Consider the following 23,650-nt stretch of genomic DNA (forward strand, 5'->3'; position numbering starts at 1 on the left):
TATACAGATGAAAGTATCTGCTGAGATCTATTAAACTTCCCATTTTGTCATTTATGACTTTCTCAATAGCAGCCTGCATGTAACAAGTGGATTTTTTTTTTGCACTTAGAAATGTAGTGACTATTTTTTGCAGTAGAAATACAGGAGTGTAGTTTAGTGTTGCACTTCAAATTATTGCTTGTTTTTACTTTGAATAAGTGCATAGTATTTGTTACACAGGACCAATTTAATACAGTTGGTTCCCCACACTTCACCCCCCCAAAACTAAGTAATTTACATTTGTGCATGAGAAAATAGTTAGAAAAACTAAGGCAGTTCGAACTAATAAAATTTAGAGGAAATATTACCAAGTTTGTGAGGCCTGTGTCTTTTGTTGATTTAGCAGTTGTTGACAAAATAACACTATGAATGTGTGATATCTTCTTATGTCCTGGATAATTATGCTCTGGTTAATTAAAATGTTTTTAAAATATCATGTAATCTGATCTCAATGTGAGGCTGAACATTTTAAGGGGTGTTGTATCTTGGCAAAATTTGGATTTAGCCCTAATGACACCTAAAGAATTGCTGTTATTGAGAGTGTTAAGATGGAGCACATTGAAGTGATCAGCCTCATCCTAGTTTCCAAATGCAGGTACTTGGCTGGTAAAATAACTAACCTGCATTATCTTGAGCTGTGCAGATAGAAACTGGATCTGACAGAACGTAGTTTTATGTGTTAGAAAGGATAATTCTGATTTCCTGCCTGTGAAAGTTAATGTAACTGTACTGGCTTTAGGACAGGGCTTGGATCACTGGTGGTATCTGGTTGATTGCTGTCATGTTCCTTGACCACTGGTCATGAGCTTTAGCTGTAGCAAAAATCCTAATTGTGGATATTAAATTGATGCTTATCATTCTGGGAAGGGAGGCTGTGAAGAAAGGAGTTCTTTAACAAACACAGAGCTGGTCCTTTATATCTGGAAGGATGTGAGATTGTTTGCAACATCTACTTGGTAGGGTATTTTGGTTTCTGCAGTGCTCTTTTTGTTGTACTCCTAAGGAAGCTTGAATACTTATCATTGTGAAATAAATGACACTTCAACTGTGTTTAAAGGAAGGTAAGCCATTCTTATATATGCTTTCAGAAAACTTAATTTATATTGGTTTCTTCCCTCTGTAGAGAAACAAAATTAATGTTACACTTCACTCCTCTAAAAGTTCAGTTTTGATGTCTGAGTGAGATATCAAATCCTCAATATGTTATTTAATTGAATTTATTCTTTCTCCGTGTTTAACAGAACTATAGTGCCATGGAAAGTGTTCAGGCAGTGCCTTCATGAAGTTCATCAGATTAGCTCTGGCTTGGAAGCAATGGCTCTTAAATCTACTATTGACTTGACCTGCAACGACTACATTTCAATTTTTGAATTTGATATCTTCACTAGATTATTTCAGGTAAGATTTGAAATTTTTAGACACTTGTGTGAATTTGAGAAGCTTAGTGCCCTGAGGCAAGGAAGCAGATTTTTTTTAAAAAACTGAAAAAATGAAAGCATTATGATTTAGAAATAAATTGTGCCTTTCCTTTAGTCCTTCAGAGATGTTTGAGGCAGCAACACACACACCAGAAAAACTGAAAGCATCCAGCAACACCTGCTTCATTTCTGCATGCATCTAGTGTTAGTACAATAGCTTTGTGTTTGCTGCTTATTTATTTTTCCCTATTTTTAAATACATTTCTAGGGATGTAGACCTCCTGATAATCAGAGTTTTTGTTGTGTTTTTTTGTTGTGCATTTTTATCTCCCCATTTGAGGTGTTTCTACAAACACATGAAGACAGTTACATATTACTTTCTTTTAGGCTAAATATAGGCCTAACTCTTTTTTATGAACATATTTTTGCCATTAATGCATTGCTGCTTATTTACAGCAAGGAACTGTATTTGGGAATAGCATTACTTGTATTACTGTTAATATTTATATGAAATAAGCTTTTCATGGATGTTATGTGTCTGTTTTAACCTCATGTCTCTTCTAGAGGACATGCTTAAGATATTTTAGTCCATATAGAAGACTACTGATTTGTATCCATATTAGATGTACTGTTTCTGAATTTATCACTTTGGCTATTTTTTTGTGTATAGAAACCATTGTGATATCTAATAATTTATTTGATAATTTATATTCTTTACCGTGTACAGTAGTAAACTAGTACAGAACCAAAAGTTGCATTAGGGAAGGTGTAGACTGGATATTAGAAAAAGTGTCTTCACTGAAAAATGTCAAGCACTTAGGGACATGATTTAGTGGGGAACTTGGCAGTGCTGGGTTAAAAGTTGGTCTCAATGATCTTAGAGGTCTTTTTCCAACCTATATGGAAATATCATTGTTCTTTAGCCTGATGGAGACATGTTCAAAACACCAATTTTACATCAAACCCTGGGTTGATGTTTGTTCTGTTTTCCACATCGTCCTGTGCTAGTTGTTGCTTAGATGTCCTAGTTTTCCTCTTGTGGTAAAGGGTGCCATTATGAAGCTGATAGTAAAATCTGGCAGGAGGGGATTAATGCTTTTAGTACATAGAGTTTTGATTTCGATTATCTCTTCTGCATTCTGAGTCAAAACAGTGTCACAGCTGCAAATGTCAATGGTGTCGGTAATCTCTTTTTAATTCAAGCACAAATATTGGTCACTTATTTTCTTTGTGAGGCCACTGCTGGTTTGATTCATTGCTGTGCCTTGTGCCAGAAGAAGGAGATCAGCAGTACTGGTGCACTTAGAGATGGCTGGTAAGGGTTAACTTTTAATTCAGCAGAGAAGCAGAGAGCTGTGTTTTGCCAAACAGATTTGGTGCAAGAGCTGTGTAACTGTTGAACTGAACTTGCGCTGAACCTGGTCTGAGAACTTCTCCCAGGGGGTTACATTTTACTTCTCCACTTTTCAAACAGCTTCTGTAGCTATGTATGCATACACCCACAGAGAGCAAATCCCAATTAAGTAATCAAAATAGTGTTTTGCCAACTGTGGGTTATGTTACAGAAAAGCTGCATTTTTTAATGGTGTTTATTCACAGAAGAAAGCAAGACTAGGCTTCGTGGGCGTCCTGTGAAAGTGAAGTTGCTCCCCCTGCCTCCCCACTGTATGTATGCACAGCTTTAAGTGCTCTGTTCCCTGACCAGAGAGAAGCTTAGCAAGCAGAATATCTGGATGCTCTGCAGGAACTTCAGTCTGTTCCTGTTAACATGTCCTTTGGTGTGAAAATACTTCCATTGAAGAGAAAGGGAGCAAATCTTGTGCCATTTAGCACTTCTGCTCTGGTAAGATTTTGTACAGAAGGCAAGCTGTGGGTTCTTTCCTTTGAATAGTTTGGGTTGGAAGAGACCCTAAAGATCATCTAGTTCCAACCTCTCTGCCATGGGTTGGGACACACTTCTGCTAGACCAGGCTGCTCAGAGCTCCATCCAACCTGAACACTTTCAGGATTTGGGCATCAACTGAAACGTTGTGGATCAGCTTCCCTTGGCAATCTGTTCCAGTGCCTTCAGGACACTTAGACTGAAGAATTTCTTCCAAATATCCCGTCTAAATCTATAGTCTTTCATTTTGAAGCCGTTCCCCCTTGTCCTATCACTCCAAGCCCTTGTAAAGTCCCTCTCCAGCTCTCTTGCAGACCCATTTAGGTGCTGGGGTCCTGCTCCAGGTTTCCTCAGAGCTTTCTCTTCTCCAGGCTGAACAGTCCCAACTCTCTCAGCCTATCTTTATAGGAGAGGTGTTCCATCCACCTGATCATCTTACTGTCCCTCCTGTGCCAGAGGCCCAGGAGCTGGATGCAGTTTTCCAGGTGGGATCTCAGGAGAGCTGAGGAGAGCGAGCATCCCCTGCTGTGCCCTGCTTTGGGTGCAGCCCAGGACACATTTGGCTTTCTGGGTTGTGTCCAGCCTCTCCTCCAGCAGCACACCCAAGTCCTGTTCATCAGGATTGAGTGCATTCACCACTCAGCCTGTACCTGTGCTTGGGATTGCTCCAGCTCCATGCAGGACCATGCACTTGGCCTTGGTGAAGTTGCTGAAGGAGCTGGCAGGATGCGGTGTTGAATCCAGGACTGGGATTTGGGGTTTATCCCTGCTTGCTTCTGGACAAATTTAAACACTTCAGGTTTCTTATGGCTCTGTCTTCTGTTCCATGTGTCTGACTTGATGAGGTACTAATTTTAAAATAAACAGGTATTCATCTGTGCTTAGGTAGTGGCTAGGGTATACCTGAGAAATGTAACACTCTCAATCCAGACAGGATATCTAGAATCTCACTGTTGGGATAATCTGCTCAAGGCATTTCATCTTTGCCTGATTAGCCCTTAGAAGTTCTTCTAAAGGGAATTTTCAGGGCAGATAAGAACATTGCTTGACTTCAACTGCCTTGATCTTCTGAGAAGTAGATTAAAAATCTGCAAACCATTCAGGGGCAGTTTCTTGACTTTCCAAATGCTGGCAGTGGACATTGATATACATCTGTATTAATCCACTGCTTTAAAAAAATCATCCTTCATTTACAGTAATGAGCTGTGCTGTGTTCTTTGAAGTGATGGCATATCAAGAATGTTTCACTGAGTTTTCTGAAGCATTTGCTGTTCAGGTTAGCAAATACTCAGGTGAAGTGCTGTCAATATTTGTTTTGTTTTCTGGCTTTAATACCATTATGGGGACTAAAGAAATCAAAAGTAGAGAATTAAAAAAAAAAAAAGGAATGACAGCTCATAATAGCAGCTTTATTATGATTCATTTGTTAGTGTTACTGATCATTAACTATGAAAGTGCTTCAGGACCTCTCAGGTTTAATTGTGGTTTATTAAACCATCATGGAATCACACTTTCCACGTTCTAACTAAATATGATGTTTAGTATTTTATGTAGCTACGAATGGAAGGTCTCTTAAATTCTGAGTCTTCAAAATCTTTATCCAAAAAGTCATGCTTGGTGTTCTTGGAATAATTCTTTTGAAGGAATACTTGTAGCAAAGTTGGATACATGGGACAGTCCTTTGTACCATTCAGACCTAAAACAAAATTGTGTATTTTTCAGCTGAAGCTAAAACACTTCAGGTGTCTCTGACATACAGACTTGAGTTTTATCAGAAATACAGAACTACCTGGCTTCATGTCTTTACTTGTTTTCTTCTTTTTGTAGCCGTGGGGCTCAATCTTACGGAATTGGAACTTCTTAGCTGTGACACATCCTGGATATATGGCATTCCTGACGTATGATGAAGTGAAAGCAAGGCTTCAAAAATACAGCACTAAACCTGGGAGGTGAGAGGTTTCACTCTGTACTGCATACCAAATAAACTTGCTGTCTCAGGACCTGCATCATTCTGCTAGGTTCAGACTTCTGTTTTGCATATTTTTGCATTTTATTTAAAACCTGCTGAAGAAGTGGAGCAAAACAAACCACATTAGGACACTGAAGTCTAAATATGTAAAAATAAACTGAAAATAAATTGCTTTTTCCCTCTTCTTCTGAATGAGGTAAAACAAGCAATGCGTTCTTGAAAAGCATATTTTAAAATATAATTCGATTTTCAAAATTTACATTGAATTTTTACTTAATGGTAAAGCAAAACTCACCCTAACACCTTTCATGGTAACATTCCAGCTGTAAATTTAATCTGTGATTTTGTGTTCCTTTTGTGTTTCATATCTTTCTTTTCCCTTTGCCTGTATCATTCTACATCATAAACTCTTCACCTAGAAAAGCAATCAGTCAGATTAAAGATCATGACGTGTGGAGTTTTTAAATACTTTTTATGTGGTGCTGTGCATAGTAAATGATTTAAACTGAGCTTTTAGCAGTATATCACTGTTTCCCTGGGTTTTTTTTCATCACTCAGGAGAAAAAGAAATCAAGAATGGATTTAATCCTTTTTTACTCGCCATTTATTTTGCTGGTTTTATCTTAGAGTTATGAAGCTTTTTCCCTGAGGTATCGTTGTTGAAACTTCTGCAGAAACACTTGTACTCATAGTTAAAAGTGCATTGTTTTGAAGCTCGTTAGTGAAGTCTACAGCCAGTTATAACCATATTCTGTACTTGGTTTCTTTTGATTTTTAGCAAGTAGTATACTGAATCTTGAGTTACCTTAGTACTCGAGTGCATATATACAAAACTCTTGTGGTTCTTCCAAGAAAAAACTCCTCATTTTTAATTAATACTCATGGACACCACTACATAAGTCAAATAACTAGGCTGATTTTGACAGCATTTGATCTATTTAGTGTTTTCTCTATTATTGATCCTGATGGTGTGATAGAGAAATTATCCTACATAGCTCTTATGTTCCTTGTAAATGTCTTAGCAAGTTTTGTTTACTGTGAGCCTTTTCCAAGTGAAAGTGTTTCAAACAGCTATTAAAGGTTTTTCTGATATTTATGTAAGAGATTTATGTAGCTTGTTTTTTCCTGCTAATATCAAAGGGGAATACAGAAATAAAATGAGGACCAAATAATAGTTTGGAATCCTGAGTAGGAATGGTACAGTTGGTTGGCAATTTCAGGGGGAAATGTTCATACATGACAAAAATACCAGTTCTAGGGTATCCAGTTCTAACTCTGTTAGTTTTAAACCAGCTTTCTATTGTATATGAGAAAATCACTTCCTGAGTTGCTTAGGTGAAATGCTGGAGTGTAAAAGAGGGGATATGAAGTGAAATTTAATCCAACTAAAACATCCTGCAAATTACAAGATTCTGTTCAGATGCATGGTTAGTACTTCAGTCTAATGTGGACCCCACTGAAGGTTGTAAGAGCTCTGTCAAACTTCAGAGAGGCTTAGATTGCTCATAGTAGTTTGGAACAAAATGAAATATTGATAGGTAATTAAGAAAAGTGCTCTATAATGCTGAATTGAGTTTGTGGTCTTTAACAGTGAGATGCTTTGCTCAGTGAGGTTTTTGCATGTAAAATAGTATCTATCATGAAAAGGAGTAGAGTTTTTAGTAAGAAGCTCTATCCATACCCAATCCTGTTGCCTTTAATCTTCCTTTTTTTTCAGATTGTGCTCTCTGTCTACATAATGTATACTCCCAGCTATCACCTGTAACACAGAGAAGTATTTAAGTCCAATTGTGTAGTTCATATTTGATTTTTCTGAAGCAGAAGTGGTATTTCTTTTGTTCCCCTCCACAGGCTCACATGAAACAACCATTTTCTAGTAGAGCAGGTTTTATCATTCATCTTGCCTGTTTCTGTGGCATCTAAAGATGCTTTATATTTTTTCCTTCCACTTGTTCAGGTTCTTGGCCTGCACATGCACCAAAGGTGTCTGTTGCAGCTGTGGAGACTGGATAATATCATGCACTCTCCTTGGAGAGGTTTATGGACATGTCTGAGTGAGGCTGCTCATGGTGAATGTGCAGCTTTCACTCTGGGAGCTAAAACACAAGCAGGTGAAAAGCAGGGGGTAGGCAGCTCCTCTTGCTTTATTTCTGCCCATGAGAAACTGGCAGTGTGGAAGAGGCAGGTTTATTTAAGGTTATACAAAGACCATGAAAGAATTGAGAATCTGACCCAAATGTTTGGGGACCTAATTCAGTGTCTGAACCAGAGGCTGTAATTGCTCTCTTCCCTTCTTTTGCTGAGTTGCACTGACTTTTCATTCATCCTGTTTTTTTTTTTTTTATCAAGCTACATTTTCAGACTGAGTTGCACTCGCCTGGGCCAGTGGGCCATTGGGTATGTGACTGGTGATGGGAACATTCTGCAGACCATACCTCACAATAAGCCTCTGTTTCAAGCTTTGATCGATGGCAGCCGGGAAGGATTGTAAGTACAAATTCTTACAGCCACCATGGCTATGAAATCCTGATTTCCTCGTTCCCTTGATGCTTGTATGGAGAGTTAAAGATGTTTCAAACAGAGAGTCTGCATGTGGGGTTTAGCATTCTTCCAGAGTTTTAAGAACCGTGCATTTAATTCATTTAAAACCCGCTTGTTTCTAGTTAATTTCATTAACCAGAGTTACTGAAAGTTAACCAAAGTCATATCTCATAGCAAATAAATTCCATGAGAAAATAAAATGAGGCAGCTGTTGCATTGATCCCTCCTTCCCCCCACAGCCCCACAAGAGTCCCAAATGCACTTAGGCTTATTGAACAGTTACTACTTCCAGTTACTCATGTGTCTAACTGTGGACAATGATTTGAAAGCTATGTAATTGCTTTTTTATATATTGTGCAGCCAGAACATTTTCCACATTCTAATAGTTTACTGAAAAGATTTATAATTATTGGAGAATGTAAGTTTATAGGGAGAAGTAGTACATTTTTGCTGGGTTGGCTGAAGTAACAGACAAATATTTGGTGTCAGAATCTTTTCCCTGGGATACATGTTTTGGTATACCTAATATAAATATATATAATGTGAAAGAAAAGGGAAAGGCAATTGATCAATCCTCAAAAAAAAGAAGTTGATATATCTTTTGCAGTCTTGTAATTTTTCTCAGTCCTACACAGCCTAGTATTTTTTTCAGGTATGATTTCATACCTGTAATAAAAATACACTTATATTGGTTGTGTTTCTCTCTGACAAAAACTGAGCAAACAAACTGGAGCTGAGAATATTTTATGCAGAGTGATATTTTTGTGCCTTATAACTTTTTCATTATGTGACTTATGAATTAATGACGTTTAAGAAACTGTTTCCAGGTCACAGGTATCATAAACCTGAATGTAGAACAACTTAGGGTTGCTGTAATATCATTTAACCTGTTATTAATTTTCCACATGATTGAAATGCTCCTATTGATTCTTGCCTAATGTCCAGTCTGCATCAGAAGTTCTCAGTGTAGATTCTTGTCATAATACACATAGATACGCACATATATAATGTTGTGACATGTAAAATATTTTATATCTCATAATGCAGATACACACAAATGTTATCTTCTTTACTGCAGCTTTACTTGAAATAATCTAAAGAGTCCTGAGCATGATGTTCTCAGTGGGGAAACTGCTAGGAATATGAGCTCACTGTGGAACAAAGATCTGAAATAATGCTCTTCTGAGCTGCCCCAGAAGGTTATCTGCTAATCAGGACTCAGATGCATTCTGGTGGTAGCCATGCAAGTGATGTCAAAATCTTTCCTCTGCTTTTATAAATACTCTTAAGCATGTGTCAAAATGAGTATGTCATAATTCAGTTGCACTCAAAAGATAAAACAGATGAGGAAAGATGATTTAGTTTAGTTAATGTCTACCGTAACTTATTCTGCTCCCTTGAAATTTTATAAGTATGATTTAGCTGATAAAGCTAAAGCAATGTGCATATTTTTAACAGTCTTCTTGTCATGCAGTTATCTGTTCCCAGATGGACGAAGTTATAATCCTGATTTGACAGGATTATGTGAGCCCACACCACATGATCACATAAAAGTCACGCAGGTACGTTGGCAGAGTTTTGAGTTACTTTGTAGTCTCACTTCCCTTAGTGTCTCACCTAGCAGTTAATAATAAGCTTTTATTAAATGTGGGTAATAAGATCATAAGAGTGAAAACAGCTGTTGATGGAAGGGTTTAGGTGAAGAAAAGGAAAATAATCCTTTAGACTGTAGAGATGGCATGTCTTGGAAAGTTTTGTTTACTGTGAGCCTTTTCCAAGTCAGAAGTGTTTCAAACAGCTATTAAAGGGTTTTCTGATATTTATGCGAGAGATTTATGTAGCTTGTTTTTTTCTTGCTAATAACAAAGGGGAATACAGAAACAAAATGAGGGCCAAATAATAGTTTGGAAGCCTGAGTAGGAATGGTACAGTTGGTTGGCAAGTTCAGGAGGAAAAGTTCATACATCACAAAAATACCAGTTCTAGGGTATCCAGTTCTCTCATTTCCTCTTTGTCTATGGTGCAAATTGACAGAGAGATCATGAAAAACAGCAGAAGTAATTAAATGCCTAAACAGAGTCACTTTGCAGAGAATTGCAGAGAAAATTACAATATGTAGTTGTCTTTATAGTGTTGTTAAGTGATTATTTGTGCAGATGTTTGGTGGTCAAGTTACTAAGGAGTAGCCACCCCAGGAGAAATGCTTGATTAAAAATTGTGCTGAAATTAGCACTATAAGGTTAAGGAATACCGTGTTGAACATTTTTCCTGATGAAAACATCAGGAACGTTTGAGGATATGTTCAAAGACTAGATACAAGCCGTGCTGCTCCAGATGGTGTTCTGTTTCTTCAAATCAGACTGGGTGACCTGCTGGATCTTCTGTACTTCTGGGTGCTCTGTGTGCATTCCACCTCCAGAAGTATTTTAGAAAAGAAGTATTCTTTCCTTATCTATGGAGTTATCAGAAATATCATTACAAATATATCTGTTTTGTAAATAAGAGATTTCCTAAAACAATTTACCTAAAGAAAACCTGAATACTTCTGCATCTCTGACTTCCATCTTTTCCCTCCAGTCTTAAGATAATAGTGGAAGAGTAATGGAGATTCATCAGGTATTTGTGTTGTGCAGAGAAATGCTCCAGCCCATATCTTTGCTTTTGCTCAAAGAAAGGAGAAGCAGAACATGGTCTGTGACTACCTCGTTCTTCACAAGCCAATCATATTTTATTTGGCATCCTTTGAATGAATCAAGTTATTTCTACACATGTAGTTACAAGGATGTTATTAGCTAATTCTGGTGGTAATTCCACAAAGTCTGAATTATGTGAGTCTGTCTGAAATAATATATAACTGAAGAGGTTTAAAGTTGTCACTATACCTGCTTAAGCTGTGAAAAGATGGAATGGAAGTGGCTGCAGGGCTTGATTGCTGCAGATGGATACTTTGCTAGAGCTCTACTGTAAGCATGCTTAGTACACTGACTACAGCTGCAGATACAAACTCTCTCTTTTTTTCCTCTTTTTCTTAGCCTCATGTCCCCTCATTTTACTTAGCTGTAGCTGCTTATTTTTCCTGTGATCTACATTGCACCTTACGCTTTCAAAATTTGGTTTTTCAAGGCTAAAAAAGCTTATTTCAATACAAATGCATTTAAATGTCAGTTCCCCAATAATAACTAATTCTAGAAAACTGTTTAGACTTGAGTTTTGTCTATTGTTTGTTCCTTCCAAAGGTGGTGTTCTACCTTCCTGTCAGTCTTGTAAGGATGCAGAGTACTGAACAGTCTGTGCATGACTGTTGCCAAATTATCCTGCAGGTGTTCTTGCCAAACTTCCTTTACAAGGATTGTGTACTTGAACATCTCTACAACATCCTTGCTGTAGCCCTCTTGCTTGTCAGTTTTCAATCCAATAATCTTCCTAGTCCTAAACTCATACCTAGAAATGAAAATCCTCCTTTTGTTCCTATTTATCACTTAATTTTTCACTTAGAACCGTATGTTCATTTTCTTCCTTCTGGCTGCAACCAAAGCAAAGCAGGAGATGTGCCTTGCATTGCAGTTACATATGACAAGTCTGTACAAAATTTATTATGCACAGATATTTTTATATAACACTTTTTGGCATGAATTGTAGTATATCACAGGTTGGAAGAAGCAAAAAAGTAAGCTGTTTCAGTAACTTCAGTGTGGCTTTTAGACAGACCCATAGCAAGAGTTCCTTGATTAATAAGTAAAGCAGATTGGAAAACAGGGCATTTGGAGAAGTGTATTCTTTGTGAACAATTCCTTGGAAAGAAATAATCACTTGACTTTCTTTTGTTACAGGAGCAGTACGAATTGTACTGTGAAATGGGTTCCACGTTTCAGCTGTGTAAAATCTGTGCAGAGAATGACAAGGATGTGAAGATAGAGCCTTGTGGACACCTTATGTGCACTTCTTGTCTTACAGCGTGGCAGGTACTGTCACAGTTTAGTTGGTGGGAAAGGGGGTGGATTTCTGTTCCATTCCTGTTTGCAATGTGGATATATATTTACTTTTCCAGGTACAAGGATGTATATATTTAAAATTATAAACTTCCTCATTTTTCAAACCAGAAATCTGTGAAAAATAAAGCTCTAGGAGTCTTTGCAGTCTGGACTTGCAGTCTTGCCAAGACCATTTGCTGACTGCTGCTGAGTGGAAACTATTTCCTGAGTGCAGTACCTCAGACAGCACAAGCTGGGCATTTGGTGCCAATTCACTCACTTAGGTCACTTCATGATGGATTTAAAAGACACAAAGAGGACACATAGCTGCTGGGAGTGGATAACTGACTAGACAGCATTTTAAAAGGAGAAGGGATGTCTTTGGTGAGAGAAGGATTCACTCAGTAGTAGAGGTCATGAATTGACCTGTGGAAGATTAAGCTTTTAGAATGCCTGTGTTTCACATTAGTAACATGCAGAGCACTGAAGCACCTACATGGCTTTTGATGGTTGTTGGACTGAGAGATTTGAATGGAGGGGAAGCTCTCTTCTCTCAAAGTCATTTATAGAACATCCAAAAAAACCCAGAGACTTCGTGGTGGCACAGCTTGGTGTGTTTTGTCTGCCTTGTTCATGGGTGCACCAGTCTGTGGGAGAATACCTTTCATTAAGGGCAGCTGACCTAAAAAGTAGCATCTAAAGCTGAGGTCATTCCTCTTTACAATTGTGCATCATCCATCCCTGCCTCGTCTTTCACATCTGTGTTTTAAGAGGAGGAGTAAGGTTCATCCACTTTTCAGAGAGGACTTTGTTTGACATTTAATTATCAGTCTTTGCTTACAAATGTAGTGAGAAGAGTGAAGAGTCCTTGAGTCTAGTCCATTTCGGACCTGTTTATAAATGAATTTACCTCCATCAATGTGTCTTCACTCTTCTCTTTGTGGCATGTCTTCAAGTACTATAATTTTCCTTTTCTAATTAGGACATTTTCTGCCTAATTAAGAAAGCCTCAGTGGCAAAATAACGCGAAATATCAGAAGTATCATTTGAGTTTTTTCTTCCGTTAGCAATAAAGCTTTCTTGAAATAGAAGTACTCTCTGTTTCCAATTTTGTGTTCTTTGTGAAATTTGAGTTTGATGTTCCGAACAGAAATCTTTCTAATAGGCCACAGATCAGAAATTCTGAGGAAATTCCATTTGAGGCATACTCACCAAAGGATATTTATTTCACTACTAAGCAGCTGCTGAGCTGGAACAATGTTTCTCATTTCAGGAGTACCCTTTCTCTATTCATTTAAGTTTCATTCTGAATGACAGACACAGAGGTCTGACCACGTAAATCATTGACTTAAAAAATTCTGAAAAATTCTTAGAGGCCTGCAGTTTTGTTGTTTCTGTTTGCTTGTTCATTTGTGTTTTGGCTCAGCCAACAGGGCTGAGTAGAAGGACTGAAATCTTTGTACTTCTGATTGTTGAGGGTCTGGTGGTGTGGTGGGAGCATGGTGCAGTCTTGGGCCAGTGATGTGCTCTGATGGTGAAGACTTGAGGAGCTGAGCTCTCCAGTGCTTGGCTGTGGCACAGGGATTCAGGATGACAATGCCAAAGCGTTTTAGGCTCAGCAAAATGATGTGTTGAATGCACCAGGCTTCATCAGGACAATAGCTACCAGCTGCCATTGGTCAGGTACATTTCAGACTTCATTACAAATTTAACTTTGGTATAATTAGTGAGGCAATGAAGAAATATGACACTGCAACAGCATCAGCTGTTGGGAGCTTCTGGTGGGTTGTTTAATTGGCAGCATAATGGCTCCTTAGGCGTGCCTCAAGAGAGCCAATACAGATGTTTTCACTAAGCAGGAAAAAATTGAGTAAGCAGCATCAGCTCTGCATAGAATACTAAGGATGATTGAGCTGTTCACCTTTATGGGGCTCAGTCTCTCAAACAGGACTTGGTTTACTTGTTTCCTTTTTGTATTATGCTACGGGGGTAAAATGTCATTTTATACCGCAGAAATCTATTCTGTGAAAAGTACATGTTTATAAAGGCACATGGGCATAATAGGCTGTATTGTAAGGTTGATAATGTTCTCAATAACCTTTCTGAGGGCATGGACAAGGATGTGTATTAATATAGACATCTCAGATATGTATTCCTACCAGTGAATATGAGTTGCTGATGTGTTTGGTTACTAAGGCTTTTTAAAAGAAAGGATGGAAGCTGCTAGAGCAGAACACAGGTATAAGGGAGCCTTGAAAACAAAAAGCTATGTGCTTTGTTGGTAAGGTTTGGGTTTTTTTCTTAGAAAAATAAAGCTGTAAGGAGTTGTATAGAGTGAGGGAGGACTTCTGTTTGATTGACCATGGCTACTTCAGTAGGACCATATAATTTGAAGATGTTTTTTGAGGTAGTAAAATTGACTAGCTAGTTGTACTTATGGTGCTGGAAGTAGAGTAGGTGTATATAAAATGAAAATCCAGTATTAATCCTGCAAATTTTGTCATAAGACCCCATTTATGGTCATCTGGCCTTGTGATACAACTCATCCAAAAGCTGTAAACTAATCTGGCAGTTTAGTAAGTGTCAGATAAAAATAATGGTAGAAAAAATTAAAGTTGTTTTTTCATTGGAGTAATCAAGAACCTGTGCTTGCTTGGTTATATTTCAGTATAAGTGGGTTGTTTAGAATTCATTTTGGTGTTCATATCTCTTTAGCTGTCTGTCTACCTGACTGCAAATAAAACACAATATAATTTCTGATTTCAGTTATCTCGAACTCTGAAAGCTTCATGGTTCTTCTGGGTGTGGGTTTGTTTGTGGTTTGATTTGTTTGGGGGTCAGTTTTTCTTTTTTTTTTTTCTAATCCAAATCTGTATTGTACTTCTTGATGGAAGTGTTTCTGTAAGTGCTTGAAAGACTTCTCTGATTTTTGTTCATTAGTAGTCTGAATCTAAAGGCTCTTTGTTTATTTCTGGTTAGAAAAAATACATTTCTGAAATAAGTAAAAGGAATTGAATATGGCTGCTTGAAAACCACTGAACAGATACGACTTAAAAATTAAAATTCAAGTCATTCTTGTTTCTGATAATATGTGAAAATAATTCCTCATCTTATATAATTTATTGAAAATATAGTTAAGTCCTGATTTTTTTATGTAAATGTGAGGAAAGCTGTTTGTAGCTTTAGGTGTTCTGAATGCTGGGAATGTTGCAGCTCTGATGGACTGAATATGTTTTTCCAAGAAGAGCTGCATGCCACAGAGCTTGCCTGCATTTCCTAACGTCAAATGAAAAAGAAATACTTTATGGTTAATATAAAAAGTACATAATAAAATGCATTATCTCTTGTGCACACCTCACCTTCTTTCTCCTGAAGAAATAGCAAAATTGTAAGCCTGGGAGGAAATGTGTTGCTTTCTGACCTGTAATATTAAGACTGTTTTAGTGCTTTGCAGAGATAATAGTTACATTTTGATTAGTAATTTTTAAGTGAAGCTTAATCTATTAACTAGAGGCAGCTTTAAATATGCAGTCATTTTACGATTTACTATAGTTTAATGTTTTTTAAACTATTTCCTGTTTACTCCAGTTCTTTTTCACCGCTTTTAGAGACTGATTGAGGATGTTTCTGTGTAAAAAGTCCTACTTTTTCAATTATTGCTGGTTTTGTTCCTTTTTCTTTGAATTCACCTCCTTTTTTTTGTCTTGCTGTAGGAATCAGATGGCCAGGGCTGCCCTTTCTGCCGCTGTGAAATCAAAGGGACAGAACCAATCATCGTGGATCCCTTTGATCCCAGGGATGAGAACTCCAGGTGCTGCAGTATTATGGACAGCTTTAGCATGCCCATGCTGGACTTGGATGATGATGATGACAGAGAAGAGTCTCTGATGATGAATCGTTTGGCTTCAGTCAGAAAGGTAACTCCTCACACACTGCACTACTGCTAAACCCAGAGGTTTTTAAACTGAACAGTCCTTGGGCTGAAAAAACAAAATATATCCATATAAATGCATTAAAACTGAAGTTGAATTGGAGAAAAAAAAATACTCCAGGTTCTCTCAGCTGATGTGAACTGAGATAACTTAGTTAATAATGGGTGAAGCTTGAGTTTGCACCAGCTGAAACTCTGACCCAAACTATGCTGTATGGACAATTCCCTGAGCTTTTATTTGTAAAGAAGAAAACATTTCCTATATTCATTTGTTTTCTGCACATGTGTGCACACATGCATAGGATGTTTTAGGATGGAAGTTGAGTTTCCAAACAGTTTCCAATATTATTACTTTATAAAAGTGACTTGCTGCCTAATTCATACTGCACACAGGTAACTTTTAGTTATGTTTCATGTGAGTTGCCTATGATTTTCTTTCTGTAATTTTTAGTGTTAGATATTCTTAGTGGGAAAAGTATTTTTGAGATTATCCATAATGACTTTGTGTTTTGTTTGTTGCTTGTCCTGAAAGTGCTCGGTGTTAAATTCTGAGATCTTTGTCACAGGAGATTTTATTACTGATAAATAAGCAGTATCATTGACAAAAGTTTATTTCATGGTGATCGTTTTTACTACTGTATTTTAACCTGGAATAGATATTGTCAGAGGCCAGGCAACACTGATTTTGACAGGACATTTACTAGATTTTTACCTTATACTAAGGTCATCTAGATGAAATTGTTGCCTTGGAATTAATTTTGTAACATCTTACTTTTCCATTTCCTTATCATTGTATTAATTTTAAAAAAAGTGTTCTTCACCCTCATATCTGAGAGTATCTGTCAGTTAATATACAAGCTTCTGATATCCTTCCTAACCTCTTAGGGCTTATGAATCATTCTTGTGTTGTGTATGTAATACAACATGCTCTACCCTTGGGAACAGTTTTTCCTTCCTGCCTGGACTTAAATTGCAGTCTGCAGCATGACCTCTGTGAGATAGCCTTGAATTGATGGGCTTTTATAATGCTATCACTTCCATGATAAGGCAAAAATGCATTATGCGTTTATCAAAAGAAGGAACAAAAGGCTTAGTATAAGAAGTCTTCTTTTAGGTATCCACCAAGTGCTTGAGTGCTTTGGTGCCTTGCTATTTTTTTTTTTTTCCTCATTGATTTCATTTTCAGTGAAAGAAATCTTCACTCTGCCAGCCTCTTCAAGTCTATTTGAAATCGTTGAATTATTGTGGCATTTGATGATTTTTAGCTGCTGTTTTCTTCAAGTTGTTACCACTGGTCTTGCAGTGATGGTCTTAACCATAATACCTGTGTGTAATACAGCATGGTTTAAATACACTTCTTGTTAGCAATATCTTCCTCAGACTTGCCTATTTCTTTTACCATTGTTTTTCCTGCTAATCAGTGTATCTTTGGAGCCTGCCAGAAGAAATTACATTTTTCCCTGTGACATTATGTAGGACTTCACTCTCTGTAAAATTTTCTTTTGTTTCCCATTAATGCTGTTCATATAAACAGGGTGCTGCATAATAACTGCATTGTCATAACGTAATCTGTTGAAATGATGGGAGGTAGGTGGCAAGGACAATAATTTAGCTCTTGGAGCCAACCTGCTGATATTATTGTAACTTTGTAATCTCAGTGAACAAATTTTTCAATTCTTGCTTTATTGCTTGGACTGTGGTAAGCTTTCTTAACGTAAATCTGTTAATCCTTGAGAATCAAATGGGGCTGTATTTGTGTCAAACCACCTGGCTGATCATTCTAAGAAATATCTGCTTAGTAGTGAGCTGGGCTGTGAAACTCACCAGAAGAGGAGAGTTTCAGGGACATGAAGTCCTGAAAGTGACTGTAGGGCTTCACAGTGTGCTGTAGAAATAATCAGATATCAGAAAAATACCAGTTATGCAGTTTATCACTCTTAGCCCTGAACTGTACTCAGACACTCTTAAGAGGTGTCTGAATTAAGTCTCTGAAAGATCTCAGACTTGAAATTGCTTTAAGGAAAAAACCAATCATGAAGCTCCTTAGTCATTCTTTAAGGCAATTAGTACATACACATTAAGAAAAATGAATAATTCTTGCTAGGTGTTGTGTATGAGTCAGCAGTAGCAGCAGATAACAGAGGCTTTGGAGAAATTCACTGCAGTTAGGCTCTTTATCTGCTTCATCAGTCAGCCTAATTTTTTTATTTCCAAATTGTCTTCAGATATTTCTTAATGAAAAAAAGAGAAAGAGTGGTGCCAAAAGCCTCTGTTAATTGTTTCCTCGTTGAGAAATTTCCAGCCCCATGGTATCAGATTAGCTAATGCAGTTATTGCCCAAAATGTTCCTTTTCTCAGCTTTTGTTCTAGCAAAGCACAGTATTATGAAATGCACATTAAAAAAAAGTGGAGATTACAGGAGATTACAGTAAATATTGAATATAGCTTTTTTTTTTCTTAATTTTTGAAGAGGGCATTTGAGTCTCTAGTAGAGGATGTTAGTTGTTCTATGATGTTTAATATTTAATTGTCCTAATGAATGAAGAGTTCTCTGTCACTTTACATTTGATACACTTCTTTTAAAAAGAGTGAAGGAAGATAAGGAAAATGGATAGTGCAGGAGTTCTTGCTAAGAGCAAATAATTTTGAATTCATAGGTGCTTAAGGTATTTGTTTGATCCAACTAATAACTAATAATAATATGAAAACATAGAGGAGGGCTCTACCAGTATAGGAGACTATGAGGTTTTCAGTTCCTTAAAGTGAATTAACACTTCTGTTTGAAAGTAGATGAAGTTACTCCATCTAGGGTGTTACTGTCTTCTCTGAAATTAATTTCCTAGATACCTGAACGCACAAAACCCGGATTGATTGATTGATTGATTTACACTGTACTTTAAAATTATGGTAGGAAATTGTCAAGGCTGAAAGACAGTTTGCCATGACTAGGCTTCTTCCAGCAGGGAGTTAGGTCAAATTTGGTACATCACAACAAATACCTTGGCTCTCAAAATACAGGAGGAAGCTGTTTGCACTCATTTCCATATTATTAAGTTGACTTTTTTCTGGTAATGGCAGAAGGCATGTATTACATAGTAATCATGTGTTTCATTTCTTTATATAAAATCTAAAAACATGTAAAATAAGACTTGAAATACATATCCAGATATTCCCTTTGGCAGTACCTGAACTCATATATACACATCACTTCCTACGTAATGGTACACCTGGTTGGTGGGAGTGTATTCAAATCATGTCACTCAACAGGAGTGACTTACTTAACTGATTACTTTCTAGTATTTGAAGGGAATAAATGCTGGGAGGCAGTGTGCCTCCCCTAATTATGGATTCCCTTGGCAGTGTGCTGCTGACTCTCACAGACCTAACTCCCTCTCCCTCCTTCACATGCAAAGATAAAGGGAATAAATCTGTCTTCTTAAAAACGTGTTTACAGTCATCAGTGTTAAGTGATGTAAATTTATATCCTCATATCATTTTTTTAAGCCTAGATAATACAGCTCTGCCAATGTCACAGCTTATCTTAACAAGAAGTAACAAATATGTGAGTTACTCTTACCTGATTATAAATAAATAAACTTTAGAGAACTACTTCTGGTATAGGTCTGCTTGGACCCTCTTAGATGTCTTCTGCAGTTTGAGTTTGCTCCAAGGACATTAACAGGCAGGATAGTATTCCTCAGTGAGTCAATCCTTAGGATTTATTTTGAGTATGCTTTTCATATGTGCCTATCTGGCATAAAAGTATTTAAAAACTCTTTATTTGATAGCCTGGCTGTTACTATTTCCATTAGAAGTAAAACCTTGACTAGAAATTGTGATCAGTGTGGGGAGCAGGCTTTTTCTTGAATTCACAACTGCTAGGGGCAGACTTACACAAGTATACCCCAGTGACAAATTCATCTGATGGAGTAAAACAAGTGTGATCCCTTCTGCTGTACAACTGCAAAGGAAGTCACAGCTGCTCTTCCCTTGGCAGCAGTCACGCCAACCAGATGAAGTCCACGTTGTTACAAAGGAGTCTGTGTTCTTCTCCTTAATTACATCTTTATTGCACAGGTCTCTGTGTGGTGCAGCAGAGCCCCTTTGTACGCTGAAGGTCTGTCTTCTGTCACTGCCAGTTAATTTGAGTTCGTTTGTGTCCTAATCACTTGCTTGTTTTAGCTTTTTTGTCACTGTTCTCTGTCATTGCACGTTTTTTTCCCAGCACACAGAAAACACACAGAAGTCTCCAGTAGGTGACAAATAGAGAAATTTTAGGAGAGTGTGCCAAAAAGGGTAGATGTTAGTATGTCTGTTAATGCCTTGGTATCCACGTGAGATGCAGCTGTCTTGTTGGCCTAGCTGTCAACACACATCCAATGATGCACCTAGACAGGTTGGATGGAGGTGGACTGAAAAATATGGGATTGTTATAATGGGAATCTGATACTGAATGCTGAGGAAAACCTGTTTGTTGCTGTGGAATATTTGGTTTTGTTTTATTTTTACTATCCATGGATCCAAACAAGAAATTACAAGTTTGTCCCAGCAAAGCTTTTGCTCTTACTTCAGCACCAAGTGGTGATACAGATTAACCTTCCTTGCAGGGGGAGAAAAGCTGCTTTTGCTTGCAACTATTTAACTTTATTTTTTTTTCCTTTTTTTTGTGTGTGTGTGTGTGTGCGCCTGATAAGTTACTCTTTAACTTGTTGTCTGTAATCAATTCCCTTTTTGAAATCTCTGGGGTCACAGCATGTTCTGTTAGCGTTGTGGTTGTAGTAGAGCATAGTCGTTCAGGGGGAAAAATTACTTTGCTGTTTTGAAATATGACATAACAAGACATTGTTACGAGATATGAAATATGTCATTGTTATGAAATATGACATTACAATGGATGTAAGCCTAAATTTAAGTCCTTTCACACACTTACTACTTCGAAAAATTTTCATTTGATTTTGTTAGTTGTGGTTTACTGTCCATGGAATGTGATAGAGATAGCCAAATACCAAGCATATATGGAACTAGAAAGTTTATCACATAAATTACATTGCTTGCTTCATTTGGTTTAAAGGCATGTCAGGCTTTAAGAATCTTCAACTTTTAAACAAATGGGTTTTAAATATGAATATTCTTTGATTTTTGTCTCTGCAAAAGCTAGACTGTTATTGCAGCAGCAGTGTGACATGGATGGAACCAGTGAGCACACTGAGGGAAGAGTGCCTCATTTTGCCTAATGATTCATTTGAGTAGAACTGTGTAGGAGATGTTTGCCAGATGGAAACAGAGGTGGATATTCTTGAAATGATATCTGGTAACAGCACTGTTCACTTAGCTGGGATTTGTACAACTCCATATAGTCTCCCATTTGAGACTCTCAGGTTGCTCTCTCAGGAAGTTGTGTTAATTAGTTTGATGATGCGACAGTTAGAACATTTTAAATTCCCAACAAATGTTTCCTGTCCAATAATTGGTTTTTCAGTATTTCCTGTCTTTCTTACTCTGTTTCCTACTCCTATCACATATGATTGCTCTTCTGGAACAATTCCCTGCTGGCTGAAATGCATTATGTTGTGCAACACCATAAAACTGACTTAACTACATCACTTTCATTTATTTTAAATAATTGAATCTTTTTGGAGGTGTGACCTGCTTATTTGGTTCTATTTCAGATAATTTTGGAAATAAATTCATTTTGTGTCCGCTGAAGTCAATCCTTTGAGTATATTGTATTCCATGGTTCTTGGCTTTCAGGAATGCTTTATGGAGCTGTAACTAAACTTTGAAAACTAATGCTATTGAATGATACAATGTTTATTATGCTATTTAACTGTTAGATGCCTTCTGATAAGGAAAATGAATTGACATTTGCTTTATAGTAATTCTATAATTATGGTTGCTCGGGCATGCTTGCAAGATACATATCTTGCTTAGTTATTCAACTTTCCTTAACACTGAGAGGCTAAATGCTTTGGTAATTCATGTGCTTTTCTTTATAGTCTTCCAGTCAAGGACAGGGTCTTTCATCAATTGGAGAAAACAAAGTCTTAAATTTTATTCAAGGCATTTAATATGAATATTGAGACCATCTCTTCACTGGAGAGTGCAACTGAGAAACTTCTGGTGGCCATGAGGACCACAAATCTCAAACTGCTCTGTCTCTTCAATTTGAATATTGAGTTGTGATATTGAGCTTGCACATGTAGACAAAGTGGGGAAGACTCTAAATAGCAACAAAAAACCCACCCTGATGATGGAGTTGCACATTACCCTTCTAGCTTTCAACATCTTCTCACCCCTCTCCTGCATTTTCCTGCACTGTTGACAGTAATACTGTGCTGACTCCTATTTTTGAAGTTAATAATAGTAATCTCTGTTGTATAGAACAGGATATTAAATGAAGATGTAGTACAGAGCATTGATTGATAAGGAGCCTGTGCTCTAGATCCTTTTCCTCAATCTGCTTTTGAATTTATGAAGTTTCCAGTTTCTTTAATATAATTATTGAGTGTAAAGAAAGGTGGAGTGTTGCTTGATTGTTTACCTTGTTAAAGAACTTTCTACTGTCATCCCAGTTATCACTATGGGATGTTCAGCATTCATGAGAAAAAGAAGAGATGGGGGAATGAAGAGAGGGGGAAGTTTTTATCAAAGGGGTTTAGCCTAAAGATGGGTGCGTTTTTGCCTGTCTAGGCAAGCTCTGATATAAGAACAGTGGGATGCCTCAGTGTACAAGTGGCCCAAGGCTGATCCTTGGTGGGAATGTCTTCCAGCTACTTGTGTCTACTCTCAGGGAGAGCACAGAAAGAGCAGCACAGACATTCAGGTTTATACAGTGCACTGAAACTCATACAGTGAGTTTGTAAAAATAGCTCAAACTGAACTATGCAAACACTTCAGCTGTGTTTGTTAAATTGAGCCAGATGAGGGATAGGGAGTAGTTGCAGAATTGGGCAGAGCCATATACTGACAGTTGAAATCTTTGGTTCTGATGAATTTGAAAGGATGGGGCAAGGAAAAAAGAAATTGTAATTTGTCACTGGAGGGAGATGTTAAATGTTTATCAGTTCAGTATTTGCTTAAATGATAGAACTATTGTAAAATTATTTTTGTGATCACTTATTTTTTTTTGCTGATTTTACTTCCTTTTCTAATGTCTTATTGGTGATTTTGGTAAATTTTCAGGAGACATATATTCTATTTTGTATGGAAGTATGATTTGAAAATGAGCGCTATACATTAACAGGCAATATGGATGTCCAGCTTTTAAAAGTAATTTGTAGAACTTTAGATTGAGTACTCTTTATTAATAAAAAGGTTATGAAGGGTAGCAGTGCTTCGGTAGACTTTCTTTTTTTCTCATGTCTGGCACCAGTCATTAGATTTTTATACAAATTACTAGAATATATATTTTTTATTTTCATCACAAGTTGATATGGGTCATAATTTTGAGATAGAATGACTTGTAGACTTCTTTTTCAGTAACTATAAGATGAGCTCAACTGTCCAGATGTCCATTATGAAAAATGACTATTAAAATTGACTCTTAGTAAGTATCTGATAAATATCAACTGGTTTAGTTGTGGAATGGCAGTTGTATACTTGACCGTCAGGTAAAAGGTAATTTTATTTTTTCTGTCCTGAAGTGCAATGAGAGGCAGAATTCACCAGTGACTTCCCCAGGATCTTCCCCTCTTGCACAAAGAAGAAAACCACTTCCAGACCCCCTGCAAATCCCACATCTTAGCCTTCCACCTGTACCTCCGCGCCTGGATCTGATTCAGAAGGGAGTGGCACGGTCACCGTGTGCCAGCCCAACAGGGTCACCAAAGGTGAGTGCTACTGAACCATTATTTCTGGGTATAAGAATTCTGAGAAATTGCATTTGCCTTTTTCCAAGTT

The 23,650-nt window shown here is 37.3% G+C and overlaps 1 protein-coding gene across 1 annotated transcript in view; it reads left to right on the plus strand.

Annotated features, from left to right (window-relative positions):
* The window catches only part of CBLB (Cbl proto-oncogene B), a 121,298-nt gene that overhangs the window by 73,382 nt on the left and 24,266 nt on the right, over positions 1-23,650 (plus strand). Inside the window, 7 exon segments of the mRNA XM_066340687.1 lie at positions 1,281-1,437; positions 5,167-5,288; positions 7,658-7,795; positions 9,324-9,411; positions 11,680-11,811; positions 15,534-15,737; positions 23,395-23,580. Coding sequence (XP_066196784.1) covers positions 1,281-1,437; positions 5,167-5,288; positions 7,658-7,795; positions 9,324-9,411; positions 11,680-11,811; positions 15,534-15,737; positions 23,395-23,580 — 1,027 coding nt within the window.

Source organism: Sylvia atricapilla, chromosome 2 (genome assembly GCF_009819655.1).
Source record: "Sylvia atricapilla isolate bSylAtr1 chromosome 2, bSylAtr1.pri, whole genome shotgun sequence".
Lineage (NCBI taxonomy): Eukaryota > Metazoa > Chordata > Aves > Passeriformes > Sylviidae > Sylvia > Sylvia atricapilla.